This window comes from Pungitius pungitius, chromosome 3 (assembly GCF_949316345.1).
Source record: "Pungitius pungitius chromosome 3, fPunPun2.1, whole genome shotgun sequence".
NCBI classification, from domain to species: domain Eukaryota; kingdom Metazoa; phylum Chordata; class Actinopteri; order Perciformes; family Gasterosteidae; genus Pungitius; species Pungitius pungitius.
Window position 1 is genome coordinate 1465163 of NC_084902.1, and position 22069 is coordinate 1487231.

A 22069-nucleotide genomic window follows, 5' to 3' on the forward strand; every position below is an offset into this window, starting at 1 on the left:
AACTTAATGTTCCTTAAAGAGAGAATTATCTTTGTGATCAATACGGATTTTCATCTGCCTGCAAACTTTGAGGAATTGGGCAGTTTATTCTACCCAGTATAAAAAAGTGAAACATTTGTAAGAGGTGAGGATATGAATTAGTCGTAGAAGGAACGTCTGCCTCAAAGGGAAATGATCAAACTGATGTTCTGGGGCAGCATAAAGGTAAATAAATAAACTGCAGACCAACTACAGATTATTTAACACCCTGACAAATACAGCACAAAACAGTCTTCTAAAGTAATATTTTAATTGACAAACACCATATGTTTAATTCACGTGTCAACCGAACCAGGATCAACATTCTTTTTAAAATAAGGTCCCATGATGACAGCAGAAGAAGCGGCCACTCGATGGCTGGATTCCTTCATTCAATTCCTTCCTTCCTTCCCCGCCTTCTTTTTAGTCAGATACGAGGATCAGACAGGATGGCGGACACGAGCACACTGATGTTACATGATAGGAAATTCAAAAGGCTACGTCTCGGCACACGTCCTCCATGCCCGCAGCCTCCCGCCGCCACAAAACATCTAGTTCACGTCCTTGGCCCGGTTTTCCTCTTTGAGGCGCTCTTCGTCTTCATCAATGAGCGCCCTTCTGGACCATCTGTGTGAAGCGGTTGGTGATGCTCAGGGTGGTGTCGATGAAACGCTCCACGCAGCTCACCAGGCACGTCTCCGTCCGGTGGTCGAGCTTGGAGCCCGGACTGTCCACGCACTTGTCCCAGCAGACGTCGGTGAAGGTGTGCACCTGGAGGAGAAAGTTCATGTAAAATAGAATATTCCTCGGTTTGAATACGTTTTCGGGGTTTAAGTAGTTTTAAACAGACTGCAGAAAGAAACATGTGAGTTCAATGATGTCTGGGTAAATAGTTTGTTTTATGGTGTTAACGTTTAACTAACATTTCAGTTATTTAACAGACAAACTAATACAGATATTCATCCACACATGCACGGACGTGACACACACGTATTGTCGCATCTGTGTAAACGGCGTATTGCTTCAGTGCAGCAAGGTGAACCATCGGTATCCTAATCTTAAAATCGTGGATGAGTCGTATTAACGTTAAATTGTCTTCCAGGTGAGTCTCAACACTAGCGGCTCGTGCTCCCCTTCGCACAGTGCCCTCGATGGGTGGCACATAGCAGAGTTAGCATAGCTAGCACACACACCTGGGCCTGGAACTGCGCTTTTTGTTGCTCTATCGCGATCATACGCTGCAGCTCGGACGCCTCTGCCTTCTCCGAGTCGTTGAATTGATCAAACCCGTCCATAGTGTTCGACAAGAGGCCACTGAAAACCGGCGTTCTTTCCCGTTGTAACGGCACAGATACGAGTTGACCTTCTGCTTCTTCTTCTTCTTCTTCTTCTTTGGGATTTTACGGCAGCCGGCATCCAATAAGTTGCATTGCTGCCATCTATGGGCCTATCCCACTATTCCTTTACACTCTGTCATACACTCCAGCATCTCTTAAAAATTTAAAAAGACAGTTCTTTCCCCACTCGCTTACTCCTAGAATATTTTCCAGAGTTAGATCTTCCACGCCAATTTCTCTCAGTCCTGAGAATAGCTCCTGCCTTTGCCGATCATACTTCCTACACAACATCAACACATGCTCCACTGTCTCAGGTTCCATACATGAGCACAGGCCACTCTGATGCGACCTTCTGCTTCACCGCTGTTGCTATGCAATGTATCGTTGTGCGCAGGCGCACAATCGTGACGTCAGTAGAAATCGACGTGCTGAACATGTCGCTTGCAGTGACGATGTTTTGTAAATTTGTAAATTTCAGGTTGTACTAATCTTCGAGATGATTAAAATATTAATTGGAGTAATCCTTTTTCGCAACAACTTTTGTATTTATTGACACACAAAGAATAGTAAAGTGAAAATAAAATGAACACGTAAATAAAATGTCCTGAAGCTGACCGGGTTTGGTGATTTTTCAACCAGCCGCCACCTTTAAAGCGCCACCGACGTCACAACTACATCCGGGTCAGTGTGGCGACCTTGGTCAGTTGATAATCATGGCAGCCATCCTTCGGTTGAGTTCCGTCTGTCGCAGAGGAGTCAAACGTGAGTACTTCAGTCTGTTTTCACTGTGTTGCGGGGCTTTTGTCTTCACGTACATGTTTAGTACGTCATCGCGGCGGAAGAAGGGCGAATATCGGCCGAGTACGAATAAAGCTCTTCTCCCAAGTTCACCACATTTAGTCAACAAGCGTTCATGTGACGTGACGTCACAGCGGTTTCTTCGCCGGGTCGTCGCTGGTTAACGTTCGTTACCGACTAGTTAGCTTAACCAGCTTAACCCTGAGGGAGGGTAGAACCCAGCCACCGCGAGGACGACCGTTCACGACGTTGTTCTTTCGCGGATGAACGCAGACCTGTAAACAAAGCACCGGTTAAAATGGCGTAATTATTATAATGCATTATGTCAATATTATAATAATGGGAGCATTATTCAGCGATAATGCACAGCATAGACGTGTATGTCTATAATGCACAGCATAGACGTGTATGGCTATAATGCACAGCATAGACGTGTATGTCTATAATGCACAGCATAGACGTGTATGGCTATAATGCACAGCATAGACGTGTATGGCTATAATGCACAGCATAGACGTGTATGGCTATAATGCACAGTAGCTGTTCACATTGACCCCATGGTTCCATATCACTGCGCAAGTAAGACTTTAGATCTCCTTTAGCTCGGTGCCGTTTACATGCACTTTTGGTGACTTTTTTGTGCTGAAATGCAGCTATTTACTTAGAATTTATAATTTCCATTGTTTCCGTATTATAAAAGCAAATCTTCAATAATTAGTGGACGATAAAGCACAGCCTGTCGTACCTTAAGCTTAAGAAAACACGCTCATACAGGAATCATTCCAAAAATACGTTGATGTTTCATGGCAAGTCGGCACTAACCAAACAGTGACCATGTTGGGTGAACCACTTTTTCCCCTTTTTCATACATAAATGTCTCTGAATGCCCAGCCCCAAAGGACACAGATTTATATTCATTGTAGTGACGCAACAGACAATGTTATTTAGTCATAATGTCATATTTTTTAAAATAACTTTTCTCTTCAGCTCTCTTCTACCCAACCTCCTTGTTGGCCCGGCCGCTGGTCGCCCCCCACAAATCCCAGGAGCAGCCTCACCAGCTGGCAGCGAGGATCCATGCGTCCCCGGCCCCCAGCGGTCAGTGTGCACCGATACATGCGTTCTCGCAATACACGTTACTTCATGCAGTATTACTACATGACGTATCACTTCATGCAGTATTACTACATGACGTATCACTTCATGCAGTAATACTACATGCAGTACGTACGACTACTATTTCTCGTCTTTAACAGAAAGTGCTGGTTTTCATCTGTAGTCCTGTGCGCAGGTTACTGTGTGCATCATCAGTACACTGCTACAGCCTTCACTGTACAATAATATACATCACAAGTACCCGACCTGTGAAAAGATGAGTTAATGTGATTGCCCTGTATTTTCTTTAAGTAGGTTAAATGTCGATGCTCCATATTGTTTAAAATGTTAAGTTCCGGCTGCTCTTAAAAGCAGCGGGCGGCTCTGTGTGGGTTTCTCTCTCCGCTCCACATGAGAACAGCTGTGTGTGCTGAGACCTCATTCTGCTCATTACCAACATCCACTGCTTGCTTTTAACCAGGAAATTGTGAAATGTATATGAAGAAAACCGTAATTAATACACCTTTTATTTTGTAATAAAGTTGTTATGATAAAGCACAATTTGACACAATATTTAAAGGTGTTGGGAAGGAAAAGTTTGATCACTTTCTCTTCTATTTGTCTGTTAAATACGAGGCTTCGGTCGACAGCTGTGACCAAGAAAGGGTCCCCCCCCCCCCCCCGTCCCCACAATGTGGTGTTTTTCATTTCGGTTTTATGTTACCATGATTTCACTCTAAAAACCCAAACCAGCTGTGTGGATTACCCGTCAAGTTGTGGTCAGAAATGTTTTGCGCTGAACATCTGCTTCTTCTCTGCAGCCGGCGCCGTGTCCAAAGCCGCCTCGCTGCACTGGACGGCGGAGCGGGCCCTGAGCGTCGCGCTGCTGGCCATGGCGCCCGTGGCCTACTTCAGCCACAGCCCCGTGGTGGACTACTCGCTGGCCGCCGTCCTGACCCTGCACGGACACTGGTGAGACGCCGCCCTGAACCCGGGGGGGGGGGGGGGGGGGCGTTATATCATGTAAAAGCCACCACTCGACTTCTAACCCGCAGCGTTCAAACCAAACGGTTTCACTTCTGGTTCCCCCAGTAGTTGCCTGTGGTTGAGTGTGGCCACAGGACGCCGCCTCGTGCTGCTTCCTGTCCTCATTCGTGGATGTTGTTCTGTTTTTCAGATGAGAGACTTTATGGTCATTTTGGGTACCGAGATGCGTTTTTAACTCATTTGAAAACCTGCAATTCTTCAAAGTTTAAGTCACATGTTCAAGCTGGATTCTCTGTAGTGACAATTCATTTTATTTTGTAGAGCCCAAAATCGCAAATTACAAATTTTCCTCAGAGGGCTTTACAGTCTGTACACATGCAGCCTCCTCTGCCCCCCCAAACCCTCACAACTCCCCAAAATATGAGAACCCTTCCGTAGGGACAAAGGGAAGAAACCTTAGTGAGAAGGTCAGAGGAGGACCATCCCTCTATCAGAATGGACAGATGTCATGTGTATGAACAATATAAAAGTTCCTCTAACAGAAATGATTCAAATAATTGCAAGTAGAAATGTGTGTTCTAAGAAGTCTGCCCCCCCGGACTGAAAGTGAAGCTGGTTCCACAAAAGAGGAGCTTGATAACTGAAGGCTCTGGCCCCCATCCTACTTTTTAAAACTCTAGGAACCACAAGTAGCCCAGCATCTACGGAGCGTAGATGCCTTGTAGGACAGTACGGTGTAACAAGCTCTTTAAGATAAGACGGTGCCTCACCAGCAAGTGCCTTGTAGGTGAGGAGAAGTACCTTAAATTCTATTCTTGATTTAACAGGAAGCCAGTGCAGAGAAGTTAATACAGGAGTTATATGATCCCATTTCTTAGTTCTTGTTAATACACGTGCTGCAGCATTCTGAATCAGTTGGAGAGGTTTAAGCGATTTACAAGAGCAGCCTGATAACAAAGAATTACAGTAATCCAGTCTAGAAGTAACAAATGCATGAACTAGTTCTCCTGCATCACTTTGAGACAGGAAGTTCCTGATTTTTGATACATTGCGTAGATGAAAAAAAGTCTTCTTTATATGTCGAAGGACATCCTGGTCGAACAGAACTCAAGGAGATCTGTATCACGTGACCTGTTATCAAACACCGGCCAAACGAGCCGGTTCAGACTTTATGACTAATACAGAATCCCTTAGTGTTCTTTTCTAAAGCCGCGCATTAGGACACACATCACTTTGTGTGAGACGCTGCGCTACTTGCAGGTCGCTGTGTTGTGTCCGATTCTCAATAAAGTAAAAAAAACATTTATGGCAAACCGACGGTCATGAAAGACTCATTTAACGTTACATGGAATCTGCACAGCGCTAAATACGCAACCGAGCTGTGACCGAGGAACCGTCCTCTGACCTTAACCAAAGTCAGAATAGATTTAGGCATAGTTTTTATTTTCAAAGATCCGCTTTTGTCTTCGCCGTGGCGAAAAAAGTCATTAACGAGCATTTTTAGTCAACAAATTTAACATTTTATGTCACATGATCAAAGACTATAAAACCATGACGGTGATCTGAGCATTGCAGGAAAGAACTTCCTGTTTGAGCGTCTCGGTGCACAGGAACCTGCACACTTTCCTTAGTAAGCGGCCGCCCCCTCTTGTCTCCCCCCCCCGCAGGGGCCTCGGCCAGGTTCTGACGGACTACGTCCACGGGGACACCAAGGTCAAGGTGGCCAAGGCGGGCCTGTTCCTGCTGTCCACGGTCACCTTCGCCGGCCTCTGCTACTTCAACTACAACGACGTGGGCATCTGCAAAGCCGTCGCGCTGCTGTGGAGCAAATGAACAGGCCCGCGGGCGATGGGGGGGGCGATTGAGTTGATTGTAAAATTAAAAAAAATTAATGTATAAAAATCCAAATATATAATTTGTGACGATGTTCATATGCAGTGGACTTTGTTTCTGCCTGTAAGACGTCCGTCTCCTCCGCGCTATGCTAGCGATTAGCTTCTTTAAGCCAAAGTCAAATGGAAACAGCAACATATTTTTAGGGTATTAAAACTACTTTTATTTTGGAAGTATAGGTTGATTTCTGGTGTTTTGTGTTAATCGATGCATGATGACATTCATTGTCTTATCATGTGACTCTTAGTATTTAATACACACCTTAGCATCTTTGATAAAAAACATCTGGATCCAAACCCGCAGTAAATGTTGATGTCCGTCAGTTATGTTTCTGTTTTCACATTAAAAAATTCAAAATGTTACAAAAGTAATAATTTCAATGTTTCCGCCTCTGCTCATTTAAGTCGGTTGTATGGATGTATTTTTATTTTTCATTTATTTTCCTTTACGAAGTTCCACAATGACCAAAGTGAGTGAAAACCACACGGTGTTACTGATGAACAATGCTTAAAATGACAAAAGATATTTATTCTAAATATAGGAAATAAAAAAATAACATCAATTTAGAAGGTGACTTATAACTTAAGGAAAATCGAAGATACAAGTGTGAAAACTTAACTTTTAATTCCATAACAACCAACTGGCATGATTCAATATTACAGAAAGAATCTGAGTTTTGGTCAATTGAGACATTTTATTTAACATTGAAAACTTTCAAGTTGTGATTAATTCCATTTAAATGAATAAAAGGCAGCAGGTAGCCATTAAACAGAATAATCACATTAAAATAACCACACAAGTACTGTCCTCATTTCTTTCCTTTTTGTGAAGGACCAGCTTGTAGAGGGAGGGGTTGTCGCTGTCGGGCTCGAATCCCAGGAACTCTGACGGGTAGAGCGAGGACTCGAACTCGAACGCATTGGAGCGCGTCAGTTGGCTCATGTAGAACAGCGCGGGGTGATTGGTGCTCTCGATGTCCACCGGAAGAGTTTCCTACGGGAACGGCCCACAATACCTGTCAATCAGCACGTAGCCCCGCCCTAAACCCGCCCCTGTTTTATCTGCTGCATTCTCCCTCCTGACCAGCAGGGGGCCGCTCTGCTGGCCATGTACCAACAGGACGCTTCTACTCACCATCTCCTCGGGGTAGATGCAGCGGTTGGGACCGCAGCACACCACCTTGTTCTTCATGCACAGCATCACGCCCCTCCCCACTCGCTCCACAGAAGAAGTCAAATCCTTGTAGACCTGGATTTGGAACTTCACTAAAAAAAAAAGGAAAGAAGAAGGACCAGCGTAAGGAAATAGAAGCACTTTACTGAGATGTGTATATAAACCGGTCGAAAGTTTTAGAACAACTCAAATTCTCCCGTTTTTATTGAAATGTACACAGCCTAATTTCTAAATGTACTCTGACATTAAAGTATAGGACAAATGAACAATTGGAGATGAAAAATATTTAATGGAATTGTTTTGTTTAACAAAATTCAACTTAAGGTTTTGACTCCTCAAAGCAGCCTCTTTTTCCGCATCTTTTAGAGCCGATGTTGTTGCGCTGGTGCTCTCACGTGGTGTCCAGTTCACCCCAAAGCAGCTCGATGGGGCTAAAGTCTGCAGACGGAGCTGGCCGTTCCATGATGGAAACCTACCTCTAAGCTAGTTCTGACAGAGCCTGGAGGTATGTTTGGGGTCATTATCTTGCTGCGGGATGAACCCCTGACCCACCAGGCACTATCGCATGGCGAGGCAAAATGCTGTGGTGGTCGTGTTAGTTCAGGGTGCCACTCACTATGGATCCAGCAGAAGAGCCCCAGACCATCCGGAGGCCCGAGGAACCTTTGTCTACTCGTTGGCGTACAGAAACCCTGCGTGATGAACCAAAGAACCACAAGACCGTCCCCCAGTCTTCAGTCGTCCACTGGCCCCGGAAAGCCTCTTTTCGTATTTTGCCACCTTAGCAGTGGCTTTCTTACTGCTTTGGACCTGCGTCGACCCGTCAGGTCAAAGTCTTCTCTTCACACACTGAGACCTGCTTAGCTGGACCAGCGTTACGCCGAGCTCGGAGCTGCTGTGCGGTGAGCTGCCCATCACGCAAGGTGTTGACTCAGATACTTCTGATTCTGTTGTGGCTTTGGGTCTGACAGACTGCTTCCTGTCGGACTTTCTAAATGCCTTTGATGGTGTACGGAAATACTCACTGACATTCTTTGTGGTTTCTCCAAAAGAAATACCTTCACTTTTAAGGGTTGCATTGTTCTCTTTGTCTGCCTTTGTCCATTGCTGTTTTTCAATAGAAACTGGAAAAATAGGGGTGTTCTAAAATCTTTGACCGATATATACATATGTATAGATATACTGTACACACAAACATATGTACACAACATTGATCTATGTGTTTGCACATACATATAGATCAATGTGTATGTGCATGCACATATTGTAGGATGGGTGCATACTACTGTCGGTTAACTGGGTTAAGTTCTGGGCTTGAAACTGCTCCTTTGGGTTCAGAAGCAGGTACTTGTTGTCCTCGCTGCGGACCCAACGGCTTAAACACCTCGAGGAGATCTTCAATGCGTCTTCGGCCAGATCTGCGTGGTAGAGGAGAAACAAGCAGGTTCAATCCAGCCCTCAAGCGACACCATGGTCCACGGTGAGGAGAGGAAGGGGACTCACCTGTCTCTGTTGTCTCCACTTCACCCCGAGAGCAGGGGCCAAAGAGAAGATATAAAGACATCACACAAACAGCACCAGGATACTATTAACAACACAATATACTATTAACAACACGATGGAATGTAAACACCTTTTACCTTCAAAGTAGAAAGCATTCGAGCACGTACTGATGCATTTAACAGAATCCATGGGTAGGGGGCTGGTGGAGAACATGTCGACTCTATGGGGGGGGGAGACCAAAACAGCTTCAACATGCCTCAGGTGTATTCTGATCACTGTTCATATACATTCATTAATACCCTTTTAATTCCTCTTTTGACCAATTTTATCTATAAGTGGTAGAAAACGAAATAATGCGCCTCTCATGACTCATTCTAGTGCATGTCATCCATCGGACATTTATACAGCCGGGACGGACAGGTAAAAGGACAAATAGCTTCACGTACCTGGAGCGCACCTTGACGTCACCGGCCGCTCGCGATGCGTTCAGCCGCGAAATCAAAGATTAGTCCGGACGTGTTGTCTCGTGAGCGCGCGCCACCCAACGCGGAAGTGGCTGAACGACGAAGGCTTTTCCTGGTTCGGTTTATATGAATATGAATATCTTGCCCCGGTGCAAGAAATAAACTCGATCTATTCATCTATTTACACCTTGCACCGCCCCTTTTTTAAATACCTATATGTGATATCGCCAGATTTGTCTGTGTCCAATCAATCGAGAGCAGAAAGTAGGCGTGACCTTTTCTCTCTGGGTGAGATTTCCTTTTTTTCACATATACAGTACATTCCTTGTGAAACGGTCAAAACAGCAGCTGAGTGCGTATTTAAATTCATCAAGACTTCAGATGTTTCTGCAAGGTGCCAGGTGAGCGGTAAAGGCACCAGTGTCCTTCTCTTTGGTACCATACACCGTGCGTTTGGCTGGGCCAAAACATGTGAACTAAACAAAAACGCTTACGTCCCGGCTCAGCATCAGAGAATATGTCTGCTGTTACTTAAGTGCACCCTGTGGACCATTTTAAACTGAATGAGACCAAGTCTGGCACAGGACGTAGATTTTTCACCCTTTCTATTGCATCCACCCACCAATTCTCTGTGAGGTTCAACACTTTCCCATTTGGTCCTGACTGTAGAGATGCTATCTATTGTAGTTGTGATCTGGTTGTAAACTTTAGAGATCAGACCCTTTTGAGTTGGACGTGTTTGATTGGATGTGGATGATTGAGCCTCCAACATGTGCCAAACTGATTCAGGATATCTTTTGAATGTTAGTGGCCCAATAATAAAAAAAATGAATTTAGGAAGAGCCTGGCCACCCAACTTGGGGATTGGAGACAGACCTTGTTCACTCGTGACAACTTACCAGCTCAGATAAAGTTTAAAAAAACATTTCGGTAGATATCTAAACAAGTACAGGAATGCGGGGACAGGTAGTGACAGGTAGTGACAGTGGCAGGTATCTCAATCTAAGGAGATCATCTTTCAGATTATCCTTCAAGGGGTTGAAGTTGGCTGTATGAAGAGAGGCTGGACTGTGGGTCATGTTCACACCAAGGTACTTGAATACGTGAACCGGCAAAACAAAAAGGTACTGAGGACTGATGAAAATCGTTTATTAGGTAAAATTCACTCTTTTTTTAAGTTTGAATTCCACCCAAAAGTTGTATTTCTGTTATTTCTTGTCTGTTTGAATCTCTCACAAAGACATTTGGACTTCATCATTTATGGATTTAAAGTGAGTCTATGTCTGGAAGAAATGTCCTCCCCAGATCAGGCATTTCTCCTGGTTTATTAATACATTTGAATTCTAAATCAGTGGTTGAAGTCATTAATTGGAGGTTTCTATTCGGCCACCAGGGGGCCCGCACGGGCCGAGGAAGAAGGGATGCAGATGACGTCACACACTAGTGACGTCACACATGAGTTGAAATGAGAGAATAAGCCATCGTCTTTTCATTCTGTTAAGAAACTGTTCTCTTCTCAGGGAACAGAGTACCTCTTTACACCTTTCACTGCCCCTTGATCGTTTAAAATGAGAATAATGTACTATCACCAGACGTGTCTGTGTCCAATCAAACGTGGGTGAAACCTTTTTCAGGCTGAAAAGCTGCAAAAATCAGTGTGATGAATCAAACCATTTAAGATGGTATAATTCAAATAACATCATGAATACATATTTAGAAGTATGCTTAATAGTTTTTAATACTTATTTTGGTAACACCTGCTCTGCTTCACTCCACCAATACCTGCTTAGTTTCAACCAACCTCTCTTTCCCTTAAGCCAGCACCTGTTTCACTTCCACCAACATCTGATTCACTTCCACCAACATCTGATTCACTTCCACCAACCTCTGCATCACTTCCACCAACCTCTGCTTCACTTCCACTAACACTCGCTACACTTCCACTAACACTGGCTTTACTTCCACCTACATCTGCTTCACTTCCACCAACACTGGCTTCACTTCCACTAACACTGGCTTTACTTCCACCTACATCTGCATCACTTCCACCAACATCTGATTCACTTCCACCAACCTCTGCATCACTTCCACTAACACTGGCTTTACTTCCACCTACATCTGCTTCACTTCCACCAACACTGGCTTCACTTCCACCAACCTCTGCATCACTTCCACCAACATCTGATTCACTTCCACCAACCTCTGCATCACTTCCACTAACACTGGCTTTACTTCCACCAAAACTGGCTTTACTTCCACCAAGCTCTGCTTCACTTCCACTAACACTCACTTCACTTCCATCAACATCTGCTTCACTTCCACTAACACTCACTTCACTTCCATCAACATCTGCTTCACTTCCACTAACACTCACTTCACTTCCATCAACCTCTGCTTTACTTCCACCAACATCTAATAACAAGAGCCCAAAGAACAAAAAATAAAGTAAATAAACTGCAGAGCATTATATCATGAGGAGTTTTGTTAATAATATTGAAAAAGTAGGATAAAGTTGTGTTGTGCACATATTATTAAAATATACTTAAGAATTCTGTTTTGCAATAAGTCGTCGCACCAATATATGTGATTATTTAAATGAAGCCCCCATCATTATTTACTGTTTTATGGCTCATAAATAAATCTAATTTTGTGTCGCAGTGTCAGCAACATTCAGAGCTAAAAGGGAACTAAACCCTCGGCGTTGGCATAAAAGAACAAGAAATGTCTCTTTTATCCGGGAATACTTCCTTATCGGGGAAGCAGTGGTTAAACTCATCCTGAGAGATTAAAAAGACAATTATCAATGCGACACGGACTCATACGAGTACAAAGCAACGTGTTGGATGGATGTTCAGGGCCGAATTAAGATGTCGATGTCGATTATTTGTGACTTGCATTATAACTTCCTTAAGCGATAAAACACTTAAATTGATATTTTAACCCAAACCTCAAACTTTTCCAAAAATAATTAGTTAAGTATTTGACCATATTTATTAAACATAACAAAATGTTTTATAATTTTTATCAAAGCTCATTATTTGTTTTGCTTGGACAGAACAGTTTTCTGTGAACACAAAGTTTATTTTGAAAGGACTGCAGTCTCGTTACTGTAACAAATTTGGTTCCCATAGTAACTGCTGCAAATGAGGATGTAACCCCCCCCCGACAATAAAGGGCCGTAAATATCGAACTTTGAATTGTTATGTGGCAGAAAAAGAAGAACCTGAGCTCCACGTGTGTGTGTGTGTGTGTGTGTGTGTGTGTGTGTGTGTGTGTGTGTGTGGGAGAACGCATCTGACGTGACCCCGGTCCCACCCCCTGATACACCTGAGCTCACCCTAAAGGTGACTGCGAGTTCACTGTAAAGATAATACAGATATTAATTGAAGCCACTGTTAGGTGCAAAATTCAAAAATGAAATTCAAAGTAGTGCATTGAGCCCATTTATTTTTTAATTGTTTGGCTTTATATAAAAAAGTGCAACAACATTTGGAACATCTGGGCCCGTGCACGGAGGTTCTGGTGTGAGTCTGTATTCTTTAAACCACCTTGCTTTAAAGTATATGTTTCGTTAAAGTATGTATGCATAGTTGGATATATGTGTGACTATCCAAGATGGCGACGGACAAAAAAATGGATTGTTTAAAAAAAAAAAGTAGTTATTTTATTGTATTTAAGGAAACCAGAGCCACGCGTTGAAGGAACGTGAGAAGCCGGGATCTGCTGACCTTCTGCGTCTGATCCATTGGTTCAAGGAGATTTCTGAACATTAGCATGGTGCTTTACATCAAGTCAAATATTCTGTCCCTGAGCAACTCTGGGCCACTGATTTACACAAGACACTTATGTCCAAGTCACTGAAATAAACACAGCAACAAACCCACAAACAGTGAGCTCGTTGTGCATGTGCAGTACCAGATACAAGCTGCTCTTGTTCCATTCAGCCAACTGGGGATTTCTGCGGTCAAAATGTCCCAAAGGAAACCAAAGTGACAGAAAACAAGTTTATTTATTTGAAAGAAAGCAGCCAGTTATTGTCATCTTCTATCAACCACAGATCAACAAGTCAAAGCTGTGGGATTGAACCTCCGGCGAATTCTACACAACTTCCTCCGCTGCTCAACATTTACGTTTCCTCTTTCTTACGAAGACGGCAGAAATAAAACTAAATCCTAAATGTTACAAAAATGGGGAGCAGAGTTTATTGGGAGGAATTTGCAGTGTTGACACTCTTCAAGTGCTCCAGTCACGCTTCTTTAATCGCGTTCCATTATCCCCACTAGATGTTTTGGTGGGAATTTCCAAGCTGACATAATCTAGAATGAAGTTCTGCTTGAGGACCTGAAACTGGGCCTCGCAACAGACAAGGTTTATTTCCCTTGTATAGGAATAGTTTGACATTTTGTGAAATCAAGGTTAATGGAGATAGTTAAGACGAGAAGATTGATGCCACGCTCATATTTGTGTTTTTTTTTGCTTAATATAAGGCCAGCAGGCCCCTGGTGACCTCAGATGACATCATGCAGGTTCAACAGAACCTTCTGCAGCTCAGAATCCACCAGAGACCAGTCCTCCGTGGACAGACCCAGGTCCTCCAGCAGAGACCAGTCCTCCGTGGACAGACTTGGGTCCTCCAGCAGAGACCAGTCCTCCGTGGACAGACTTGGGTCCTCCAGCAGAGACCAGAGACTTGCAGTCGGAGCTCCAGATGCAGGAGCATTGCTTTCTGTCTATTTCCGGAATAGTTAGAACCCGCTAATTGGGTTGAGTTCGGATATCATTTTTTGCCATTGGCACTGAAGAAGTCATTTGATGTACATGGCTCATAAACAGAGTGGTAAAGGCTTTATGGCTCCTGTTTATGAGCCATGTACATTAAGTACACAAGTCCCTCTCAAAGGTCGCAGACAGGCAGGTCAGGTCAAAAGCGATATATCTAAATCTAAATGGTCATATAGATTACAGTAATTAACGTGTTCTTTTCATTTCAAAGACTATTTGATGACTCAAAGATGTTTGGTTGATGCACTTTGCTGGTTTGTTTGAAGTTTCTTGACTTTTTGACTTATTTTTCTATATTGTCTTGTTTTGTTATTCAATGTCTGTTGTATGTGGTTTTTATGTAGTGAAATGCGAAGAACCCTTTTTAAGATGAGATTGGGTAGTAATATTTAAATAAGCGTGGTCTGACGGGTAAAACATTCTCCAATGAATCATTCAACTCTATCACAGTGAAAAAGTATGTTGCCTAAAAAAGAAGTTATGTAAAAGAGCTAAAAATAAGTAAGTACACTTTATTTTAGGGTTTGATCCACTAATCATCTCAGTGAATAAGTTACCACTTGTATCGTCTTGTGATTACAATGTACTTCTGTTTCATAGAGGCTTACGTAAGTGGGAAATCGTGGGCTGCTCGCCAACCTTTCCGTCCCGATTCCTCTGGGGTGGGAGCAGAGGGGGTGGTGGGTAGGGGGCAGGCTGGAAGACAATATAAAGCTGAGTCAGTGTTGGAGAAGATCCACACACTCCAGAGACTCCAGCAGCCGCCATGGACCCCATCCCACAGGAACAGCACTGCGCCCCGGGTAAACCCACTGACCGCTCAGACACCCTCCATTCCTCAGCAGGTCTTCTTCTGCTTCTGAAAAATGTGACTTTCTTTTTTCTGCAGCACCCACTAAGTCCAAGTCCAGGAAGATCATAAACCACTTCACGGATGTGCATGGACTGCCGTGCATCGAGAACATTGTGAGCTCAGTGGAGGACACCCCCAATCCCATCGGCACCGACATCACCGGCAGCATCCCGGTGTGGATCCGAGGGAGCTTCCTGAGGAACGGGCCCGGCAAGTTCGAGATTGGGAACCAGAAGTAAGCGTTTGCTCAATGCTTTGAGAAAAAAACATACTAAAAATAAATAAAAATTAAGCTGACCCCCTGTCCCCTCTGCCCTCCAGGTTTAACCACTGGTTCGACGGCATGGCCCTGCTGCACCAGTTCAAGATAGCTGAGGGGAGGGTGTCCTACAAGAGCCGTTTCCTGTCCAGCGACAGCTTCAAGGCCAACGAGGAGCACAACCGCATCGTCGTGTCCGAGTTCGGCACCGTCACCATGCCGGACCCTTGCAAGAACTTCTTCCAGCGCTTCCTCTCCAGATTTGAATTGCCGAGTATGTTATTGCTTGTTGGTTTAATTGTATTACTATTATTATTCATGATGGGGTTTTTGATCCAATACCATCATTAAGTTCTCTTTTTTTGTTTAAAAAAAAAAAACGTTATTGTTGAGGTTCTCCTAGCTTTCTTCAAACTTTTCTTCTTTCCCTTTGCCCGCCCCCTTTCCCACCCCTCTTCAGAGCCTTCAGATAACGCCAATGTGAGCTTTGTGACCTACAAAGGTGATTATTACGTCAGTACAGAGACCAACATCATGCACAAGGTGGACCCTGAAACCCTGGAGACCACCAAGAAGGTAACGCGTGCGTTGAAGCTGTGGCCCGATTAACCAGCAGAGTCCTTTCTCATTAAGTTAAAGCACTTGCTGTCATTGAACCTTTCAGGTGGACTGGAGCAAATTCATCGCAGTGAACGGAGCCACCGCTCACCCTCACACGGAACCCGACGGCACCACCTACAACATGGGGAATTCCTACAACTCCAAAGGTACGTCACATGCTGGACGCCACCCGTCGGCTCAAGTGCGTCGTCCTCTTGAGGCTAACCACGTGTCTCTCCTCAGGAGCGAGCTACAACATCATCAAAGTGCCGCCCACCAAGCAGACCGCCGAGGACACCTTAGAGGGGGTTTCGGTGTTGTGTTCGATTCCCTCGTCGGAAAAGAGCAAACCGTCCTACTACCACAGCTTCGGTGAGCCTGAAACTCATTCCAATCGAAAGCTTTCAACCTGGACTGAGGAGACGTTAGAGAGGGTTTAGATTCTACCGAGTCTTCCTGTGAGGAGGCACTGATAGCATACGGCGACGTCGCTGAAGGATCGGCCAATTAAAGATAAAGAAAGCAGCTTATCTTGTTACGGATTCCATTATCGGTCCCAATCATTCAGTCACAGCAATGTAGTTGGAGTTCAAAAGGTGACTCTATACTATAACCTATATAAGCTATGAATAAATGATGATGGCTGTTTTCACAATTTTTCTTGTCTAATGAGAATATATGATATAATCCTCTTAATGCCTTACAGGGATGTCCGAGAACTACGTTGTGTTCATTGAGCAGCCCATCAAGATGAACCTGTTGAAGATTGTGACGGGGAAGCTGAGGGGGAAAAGCATCAGCGACAGAATCCTCTGGGACCCGACCCTCAACACCATCTTCCACCTGATCCACAAGCAGACGGGGAAGGTAGGTCTCCCAACATGGACCAATCCAGTTCTCGTCAACATCCTCTTTACCTATTCTTCATCCTTCTGCTCCCCCCCTCCTGCTACTGCTACTCAGGTGAGCGCTGTCAAGTACCTCGCCAAGCCGCTGTTGACCTTACACCAGATCAACGCCTACGAGGAGGGCGGCTTCCTGGTCCTGGACATGTGCGCTTCGGACGATGGCGCGGCAATCAACAACTACAACGTCCAGAACCTGCGCAAGTCTGGAGAAGACCTCGACGAGGTGAGAGGGTTGGGTAGGGGAATACTACTAAAGGACCTTGTGCCTTGGTGGATTCCGGGGTTTTGGGGTACGAGGTATATTTGGTTTTGTTGCGGCTGAGAAGATGTTACCCTGTTACCCCTTCAGGTGTACAACACCTTGTGCAGGGTCTTTCCACGGCGGTTCGTTCTGCCTCTAAATGTGGACCAAGAGACGCCCTACGGCAAGAACCTGAACCCGATAGGCAGCGCCACTTCTGTGAGATTCGCCAAGAACCAGGTAAGCCGCCATCAGGATCTACACACTTTTATTTATTCATTTTGTTTAAGTGTTGTAACCACGTTGCTTCTATTTCTCCCTTTGTTTAGGTCTTCTGCACTCACGAGGACCTCCACGGAGAGGATTTAAGTGAATACGGAGGTCTGGAGTTCCCTCAGATCAACTATGCCAAGTACAACACTCGCCCTTATCGCTACTTCTACGGCTGCGGCTTCAGACATCTAGTCGGAGACTCGCTGATCAAGATGGACCTCAACGGGAAGCGCATGAAGGCGGGTTCAGTCTCTACCTCAACATGTGACACTGGACCAGAAATGATGACTAACCCCCAGATGTTCTTTCTCACAGGTGTGGGAGGAACCCGGGCGGTATCCCTCCGAACCCGTCTTTGTGCCGTCACCTAATGCCACGGAGGAGGACGATGGCGTTGTCATGTCTGTGGTCATCACACCCAATAAGGTCAGTGGAGACAGGCCCAGAAAATGTAGTGGCAGCACAGCTATGCTGTTTTTTTTTTATATTACAAGCCCCGCCCCTTTTTTTCAGAGAGAAGATGTTTGTCAATCAAGAATTTTTATATTTGATTTGATTTTTTGATTCTTTTTTGTAGTTTGTTAGCTAGCTAGCCAGCTAACAAACTATGCTAACAGACATATTCTTAACCAACCAAATGACATTTTTAAATTTAAAATGCTCCTCACCATATTGGTTCCTAAAGGCGAAGGAGACCTGTTAGAGGCGGAACTTCTACTTCTCTAGACCTTCAGAGATATCTCAAAGAGAAGTCACATCTAAGTGTGCTTTCCTTTTTTCTTTTTTCTCGCCAGGACAAGAGCACATTCCTTCTGGTTTTAGATGCCGCGACCTTTGCAGAGCTGGGCCGAGCCGCCGTGCCCGTGAACATCCCCTACGGCTTCCACGGCACGTTCAACGCCACGGCGTAAACGTGGGGATCCCGACGAGCCCTCGGAACTCACACCAGGGGAAAGAAGTTATAGACTAAATATAATGTAAATATCGTCTCAAAGTTGTTCGAGGTCACTGCCCAAATGTATACATGGAATACAAATAAGTGTCTATTCATTTTGTAACTGTGTTGTAAGTAACGTGTTCTTTCTATACTTTGAAAACGTTTTGTTTTAAACATTTTTATTAAAAATACACGTTACCTGAGGGTGGCTGGTAGGAAGGGCCGAGGATCAAGAACACTACGAGGACAAAAGAAGCAAATCTTTACTGCCTCCACGTTTCCTAAGGAGCTGATGAAGCGAGTGCCAACGTGCACGATGTGTGTGAATACTTTTATCGATTAATGGATGAGCAGCGGATGACTTGATAATAATGTACATTTTTAAATGCTTGCATGAAATAAAGAAAACTTCCCTCAAACAAGCATTGATGAACTTTTACTAATGTATTGTACTAATGCATATACTGTATTATTTTTATACATAGAAAAGTAAAAAGTTAAAGTAAATAACTAAAAAACAAACTAATTCTAAGTTCTGAATATTCCTCAGTGTATATTTTTCGGAGGCAGCAGGGGGTCGTTGCTCCCTCTGCTGGCAACTTGTCGAAAAACTGCTTTTTTAGCAAATGAAAAAGACCCAGAAGCTGACTTAAGCAGAGAAAGATGACGTTAATTAATATACACGTAGAAGTCTGTCTTTAATCCCTTTTACAAACATTTTATTTTTAGTATTCTTTCAGAAGTAACCACAAAATGTACACTTTTCTCATCAAGAGTCATAACAGCTTACACATATTTGTGTCACTTATCAATCGATATGACTATGACATAAGCTGAACGATAAACAATAAATACGTTATTCACAAACTGTGTTGCTAGGTAACCGTCCAAGCAGCAGACTCAGCCCTGCAGTTTGTCAGAAATCAGAGCCAGCGTCTGCCTCAGGCGCTTCTTCTTCTCCCTCAGATAGGACTCGAGCTTCTGGGCTTCGGTCAGGATGCCCTGCAGCTCCTTCATCTGGGAGGCGTCGCCCGCCGCCCGCTCGCTGCAAGCCACACACACGTTCGGATTTCAATCGGCCACGGCACCAAAGTGGTCAGGATTCATCCTCTGGCCCCTCTCCTTCCATTACCCAAACTGAACTTTGGACACACCTTATCCCCATCGATACCAAACACCACGCACCAACTCAATTAACGAGAAAAGGGGCGTACCAGGTGGCACCAACAATACCTGGCTCATACAGCGAGATTGTACATTTGTGAGATGTTATCAAATAGCACAGACTGAAATCAGTTGACTGAAGGTTTTCCCGATCCACAGTCCTAACCCAAATCCCTGTCTCCAGGACAACACCAACTTTTGCTCATGAACTTTGTCTTCTAATAAAAGAAAACTCCTTCCTCCTGCGAGAGCATTCATTCCAAGGTTTGTCAGCACATCGGACAACTATAACCGTGCAACTATGGATCGACACTTTAGGAAATCCAATCTCGGTATTGAAGTACAACGTACCTTAACACTTCAGAAAATGTTGACAGCAGCATCGTGATGTCTTTACTCGCACCTGAAACAGAGCAGAGAAAAAAAAAGACAATCAAACGAACTAAATGATGAATATTTCTTCCAGTATTTAATTCATGGAAGTCATGGAAGCTTTGATAAGGAAGCCTTCGGTGCTATTCTGTGTCGTCTACGTACCTGCAGTTGTCGCCTCGAATAAACCGGCTGACTCCAGAGTGGATGATGACGAAGGAGGCTTCTTCTTCTTTGGTGGAGATTTGTCTTGATTGGCAGGTGTCTGCTCAGTCTATTTAAAAAAGTGGTTGTAGTTGATTGATTAACAGAATTATCAACAATAAAGACTGCACAATTGTTAGTCTAAATCTAAATTAATTACAGTGAATCTGGCACCCTTATTATCAAATAAAAATGATAATTGTACATCGATTTCTTACCTCTTTCTCTGTCTGTTTGGAGCCTTTATTATTGTTCAATGGCCTCTTGTTTGATATCGGAGGGATCATTTTTTCGGCCATGTGCACTGCTTCTTTTATGGTGACGTAACGTTTCTGCAAATGTGTAATCAAGGTATTTTATTATTGGCAATTTGTTCGTCACAAAGTTTTATCTGGGTCGCATTACCTACACAGACAGCAACAGAAATGATAATTATGGCTTCTTAAGATGCTCAAAATGTAGGATAATATGTGACAGTTGATAATATTCACGTGTAAAATTAGTTTAGATATATCACACGTTTTATAATTGCTATCTTAAGTTATAGTGGTGCTGTTTAGCTAACTGGTAGTTAAAAGATTAAGATAAAAAATATAGCTAATGTCAAATAGCTACGTTAGCTATGGAAGTTAAAACAGTGTCATGTTAGCGGCTAGCTTACTTGCTGAGTTGGCATTTAATTTAGCTTTATATTCATAATAAAGCTAATATTAACATTAGCTAGCATTCCCTATAAGCATGGTTCACCTCGTTCAATATAATATTAGCAAAAAATATATAAGCCATTCAGCATTAAACCGTTTGTCCTCATCATTGGGCTCACTAGCTAACGTTAAATGAAATGCTATCCGCTAACTTACAATGCTACTGTTACTGTTTTCACCATAGCTAGCTAGCAACGTTAGCCCTCAGTGACCGGGCCTCGGGGTTTCTATAGCAACCGTCGCTAACGTCTACTTACACGGTCCGAGTTGAAGAGTTTAAGGTTTCGTAAATCCTTTATCAGATTAACTGTGAACTGTCCGTTATTTCATAGCAAGTGTCTTCAGTTATCAGGTGATATGCTTATCGATTTATAACTTTAAATTAGGATCAAAATAACGGCCAGACTTTTTTTAATGCTGCGTTTATGGGTCCTTGTAAATATAAATTTATTTTATTTGGTCAGGTTTGTAAGGAGGGTGAAATATATTTATGTTGGCAAATAAAAGTAAACATGTAGAGATCTTTCTTACATTTTAATTTGTTAAACAAACATTCTTCAAACATTAACAAGTTCCTTCAAATACAATCACAAGTCAAAAGTGAAGAAGTATCTGATGCAACAAAATCGTAACAGCTAACATTTAATTAAATATATTTACATGTATACAAATATATTTATGTTGGCAATTACACAACATTACATTTCATTTGCTTGAGAAAAAACACGATAGTACTCTATATATATTTTACTTGAAGACCGTCTTCCAAATGACAGACTGTGCCGTTTTAAATGTATATCATATCTGACTGTAACAATAAGCAAAGTTCTAGTCCTGCAGCTCTCGCGACGAACAGATTAACACGTCTTTATTGCACATGTAATGTCTCTTTTGAATGAGAATAACGCCGTCGAGGTGCGGATTAAAAGGATGGGATTACTCGGAGGACAAAGTGGATCATGTGTACAAACCCAAAGAGATAAAACATGGAAACAGGACACCGACCCGTTCAGTGTCTTCAGTCACGTTCAAAATTGTGTATTAATGTTGAACCTTAATGATGAATTACAAACAGCGCGACATGTCGTGATGCCCCCGAATGCCACATTAAATCAGAGCCAATTAGGAAAAGATCAATAATAGTCAAACAACTATTTAAGGCTTTTTTTCACAATAAAAATCCGTGAATTTAACTTTACAAACCACCTACTTTGTTCATCAAATACCCTGACTTTGGCCTCCCTGCATGATGTCATCTGATTTCACCAGAACCTGACCCGGTCCCATGAGCCATAAGAAGAACTCTATAGAAATAGAACATCTTCTCTCTGGTGGAGTCGCTCTATAGATGATCAGGACTAAACTGAGACGGGTTGATATCAGGATAACACTGAGACTACACAATGGATATTCTATAATAATATCTATTATTTACATACTCATGCCCTTCATTTTACCTTACTCTTATATTCTTGTAATACAAAATGTGTAATTAAAACTGAGG

At 43.3% G+C, this 22069-nt stretch overlaps 4 protein-coding genes across 9 annotated transcripts; 2 read left to right on the top strand and 2 right to left on the bottom strand.

Moving 5' to 3' along the window:
* Nucleotides 1-269: 269 nt before the first annotated feature.
* Nucleotides 270-1834, bottom strand: timm8b (translocase of inner mitochondrial membrane 8 homolog B (yeast)). 2 transcript variants are annotated; one of them, XM_062561012.1, is made up of 3 exons: nt 1705-1834; nt 1212-1381; nt 270-789 (listed from the first exon to the last, which is right to left on the bottom strand). In XM_062561012.1, the coding sequence occupies exons 2-3, from the start codon at nt 1311-1313 to the stop codon at nt 622-624; spliced, it is 270 nt and encodes an 89-aa protein (XP_062416996.1). In that variant the 5' UTR covers nt 1314-1381; nt 1705-1834; the 3' UTR covers nt 270-621. The 2 variants fall into 2 exon arrangements, with proteins under 2 accessions (XP_062416996.1, XP_037314089.1); XM_037458192.2 differs by lacking the exon at nt 1705-1834 and having other exon boundaries at nt 1212-1416.
* Nucleotides 1835-1977: 143 nt separating this feature from the next.
* Nucleotides 1978-6164, top strand: LOC119209128 (succinate dehydrogenase [ubiquinone] cytochrome b small subunit B, mitochondrial). The gene is made up of 4 exons (XM_037458179.2): nt 1978-2117; nt 3141-3251; nt 4070-4220; nt 5903-6164. Exons 1-4 carry the CDS (start codon nt 2069-2071, stop codon nt 6066-6068), a joined length of 477 nt encoding a protein of 158 aa, XP_037314076.1. The 5' UTR covers nt 1978-2068; the 3' UTR covers nt 6069-6164.
* An 8597-nt stretch (nt 6165-14761) lies between these two features.
* On the top strand, nt 14762-18539 carry LOC119213922 (carotenoid-cleaving dioxygenase, mitochondrial). Its single transcript, XM_037465175.2, has 12 exons — nt 14762-14853; nt 14940-15138; nt 15225-15436; nt 15623-15738; nt 15827-15929; nt 16006-16134; nt 16469-16629; nt 16726-16893; nt 17020-17151; nt 17241-17423; nt 17500-17610; nt 17979-18539. Exons 1-12 carry the CDS (start codon nt 14817-14819, stop codon nt 18093-18095), a joined length of 1668 nt encoding a protein of 555 aa, XP_037321072.2. The 5' UTR covers nt 14762-14816; the 3' UTR covers nt 18096-18539.
* A 290-nt stretch (nt 18540-18829) lies between these two features.
* On the bottom strand, nt 18830-22050 carry LOC119211034 (testis-expressed protein 12-like). Of its 5 annotated transcripts, none has more exons than XM_037461664.2 (5): nt 21776-22050; nt 20080-20193; nt 19823-19931; nt 19637-19688; nt 18830-19166 (listed from the first exon to the last, which is right to left on the bottom strand). In XM_037461664.2, exons 1-5 carry the CDS (start codon nt 21782-21784, stop codon nt 19022-19024), a joined length of 429 nt encoding a protein of 142 aa, XP_037317561.2. In that variant the 5' UTR covers nt 21785-22050; the 3' UTR covers nt 18830-19021. The 5 variants fall into 5 exon arrangements, with proteins under 5 accessions (XP_037317561.2, XP_037317567.2, XP_037317585.2 ...); XM_037461670.2 differs by lacking the exon at nt 21776-22050 and adding an exon at nt 20823-21004; XM_037461688.2 differs by lacking the exon at nt 21776-22050 and adding an exon at nt 20722-20817.
* Nucleotides 22051-22069: the final 19 nt, after the last annotated feature.

Coding starts and splice junctions, on each gene's coding strand:
- timm8b (XM_062561012.1), bottom strand. CDS start 1,313: ATGGACGGGTTTGATCAATTCAACGACTCGGAGAAGGCAGAGGCGTCC. Junction 790..1,211: donor AAGCGCAGTTCCAGGCCCAG/GTGTGTGTGCTA, acceptor TTTCTCCTCCAG/GTGCACACCTTCACCGACGT.
- LOC119209128 (XM_037458179.2), top strand. CDS start 2,069: ATGGCAGCCATCCTTCGGTTGAGTTCCGTCTGTCGCAGAGGAGTCAAA. Junction 2,118..3,140: donor CTGTCGCAGAGGAGTCAAAC/GTGAGTACTTCA, acceptor TTTTCTCTTCAG/CTCTCTTCTACCCAACCTCC. Junction 3,252..4,069: donor TGCGTCCCCGGCCCCCAGCG/GTCAGTGTGCAC, acceptor TCTTCTCTGCAG/CCGGCGCCGTGTCCAAAGCC.
- LOC119213922 (XM_037465175.2), top strand. CDS start 14,817: ATGGACCCCATCCCACAGGAACAGCACTGCGCCCCGG. Junction 15,139..15,224: donor TTCGAGATTGGGAACCAGAA/GTAAGCGTTTGC, acceptor TCTGCCCTCCAG/GTTTAACCACTGGTTCGACG. Junction 15,437..15,622: donor CTCCAGATTTGAATTGCCGA/GTATGTTATTGC, acceptor ACCCCTCTTCAG/AGCCTTCAGATAACGCCAAT.
- LOC119211034 (XM_037461648.2), bottom strand. CDS start 20,647: ATGGCTTATATATTTTTTGCTAATATTATATTGAACGAG. Junction 19,932..20,079: donor CCAAACAGACAGAGAAAGAG/GTAAGAAATCGA, acceptor TTTTTTAAATAG/ACTGAGCAGACACCTGCCAA. Junction 19,689..19,822: donor ATTCGAGGCGACAACTGCAG/GTACGTAGACGA, acceptor GCTCTGTTTCAG/GTGCGAGTAAAGACATCACG.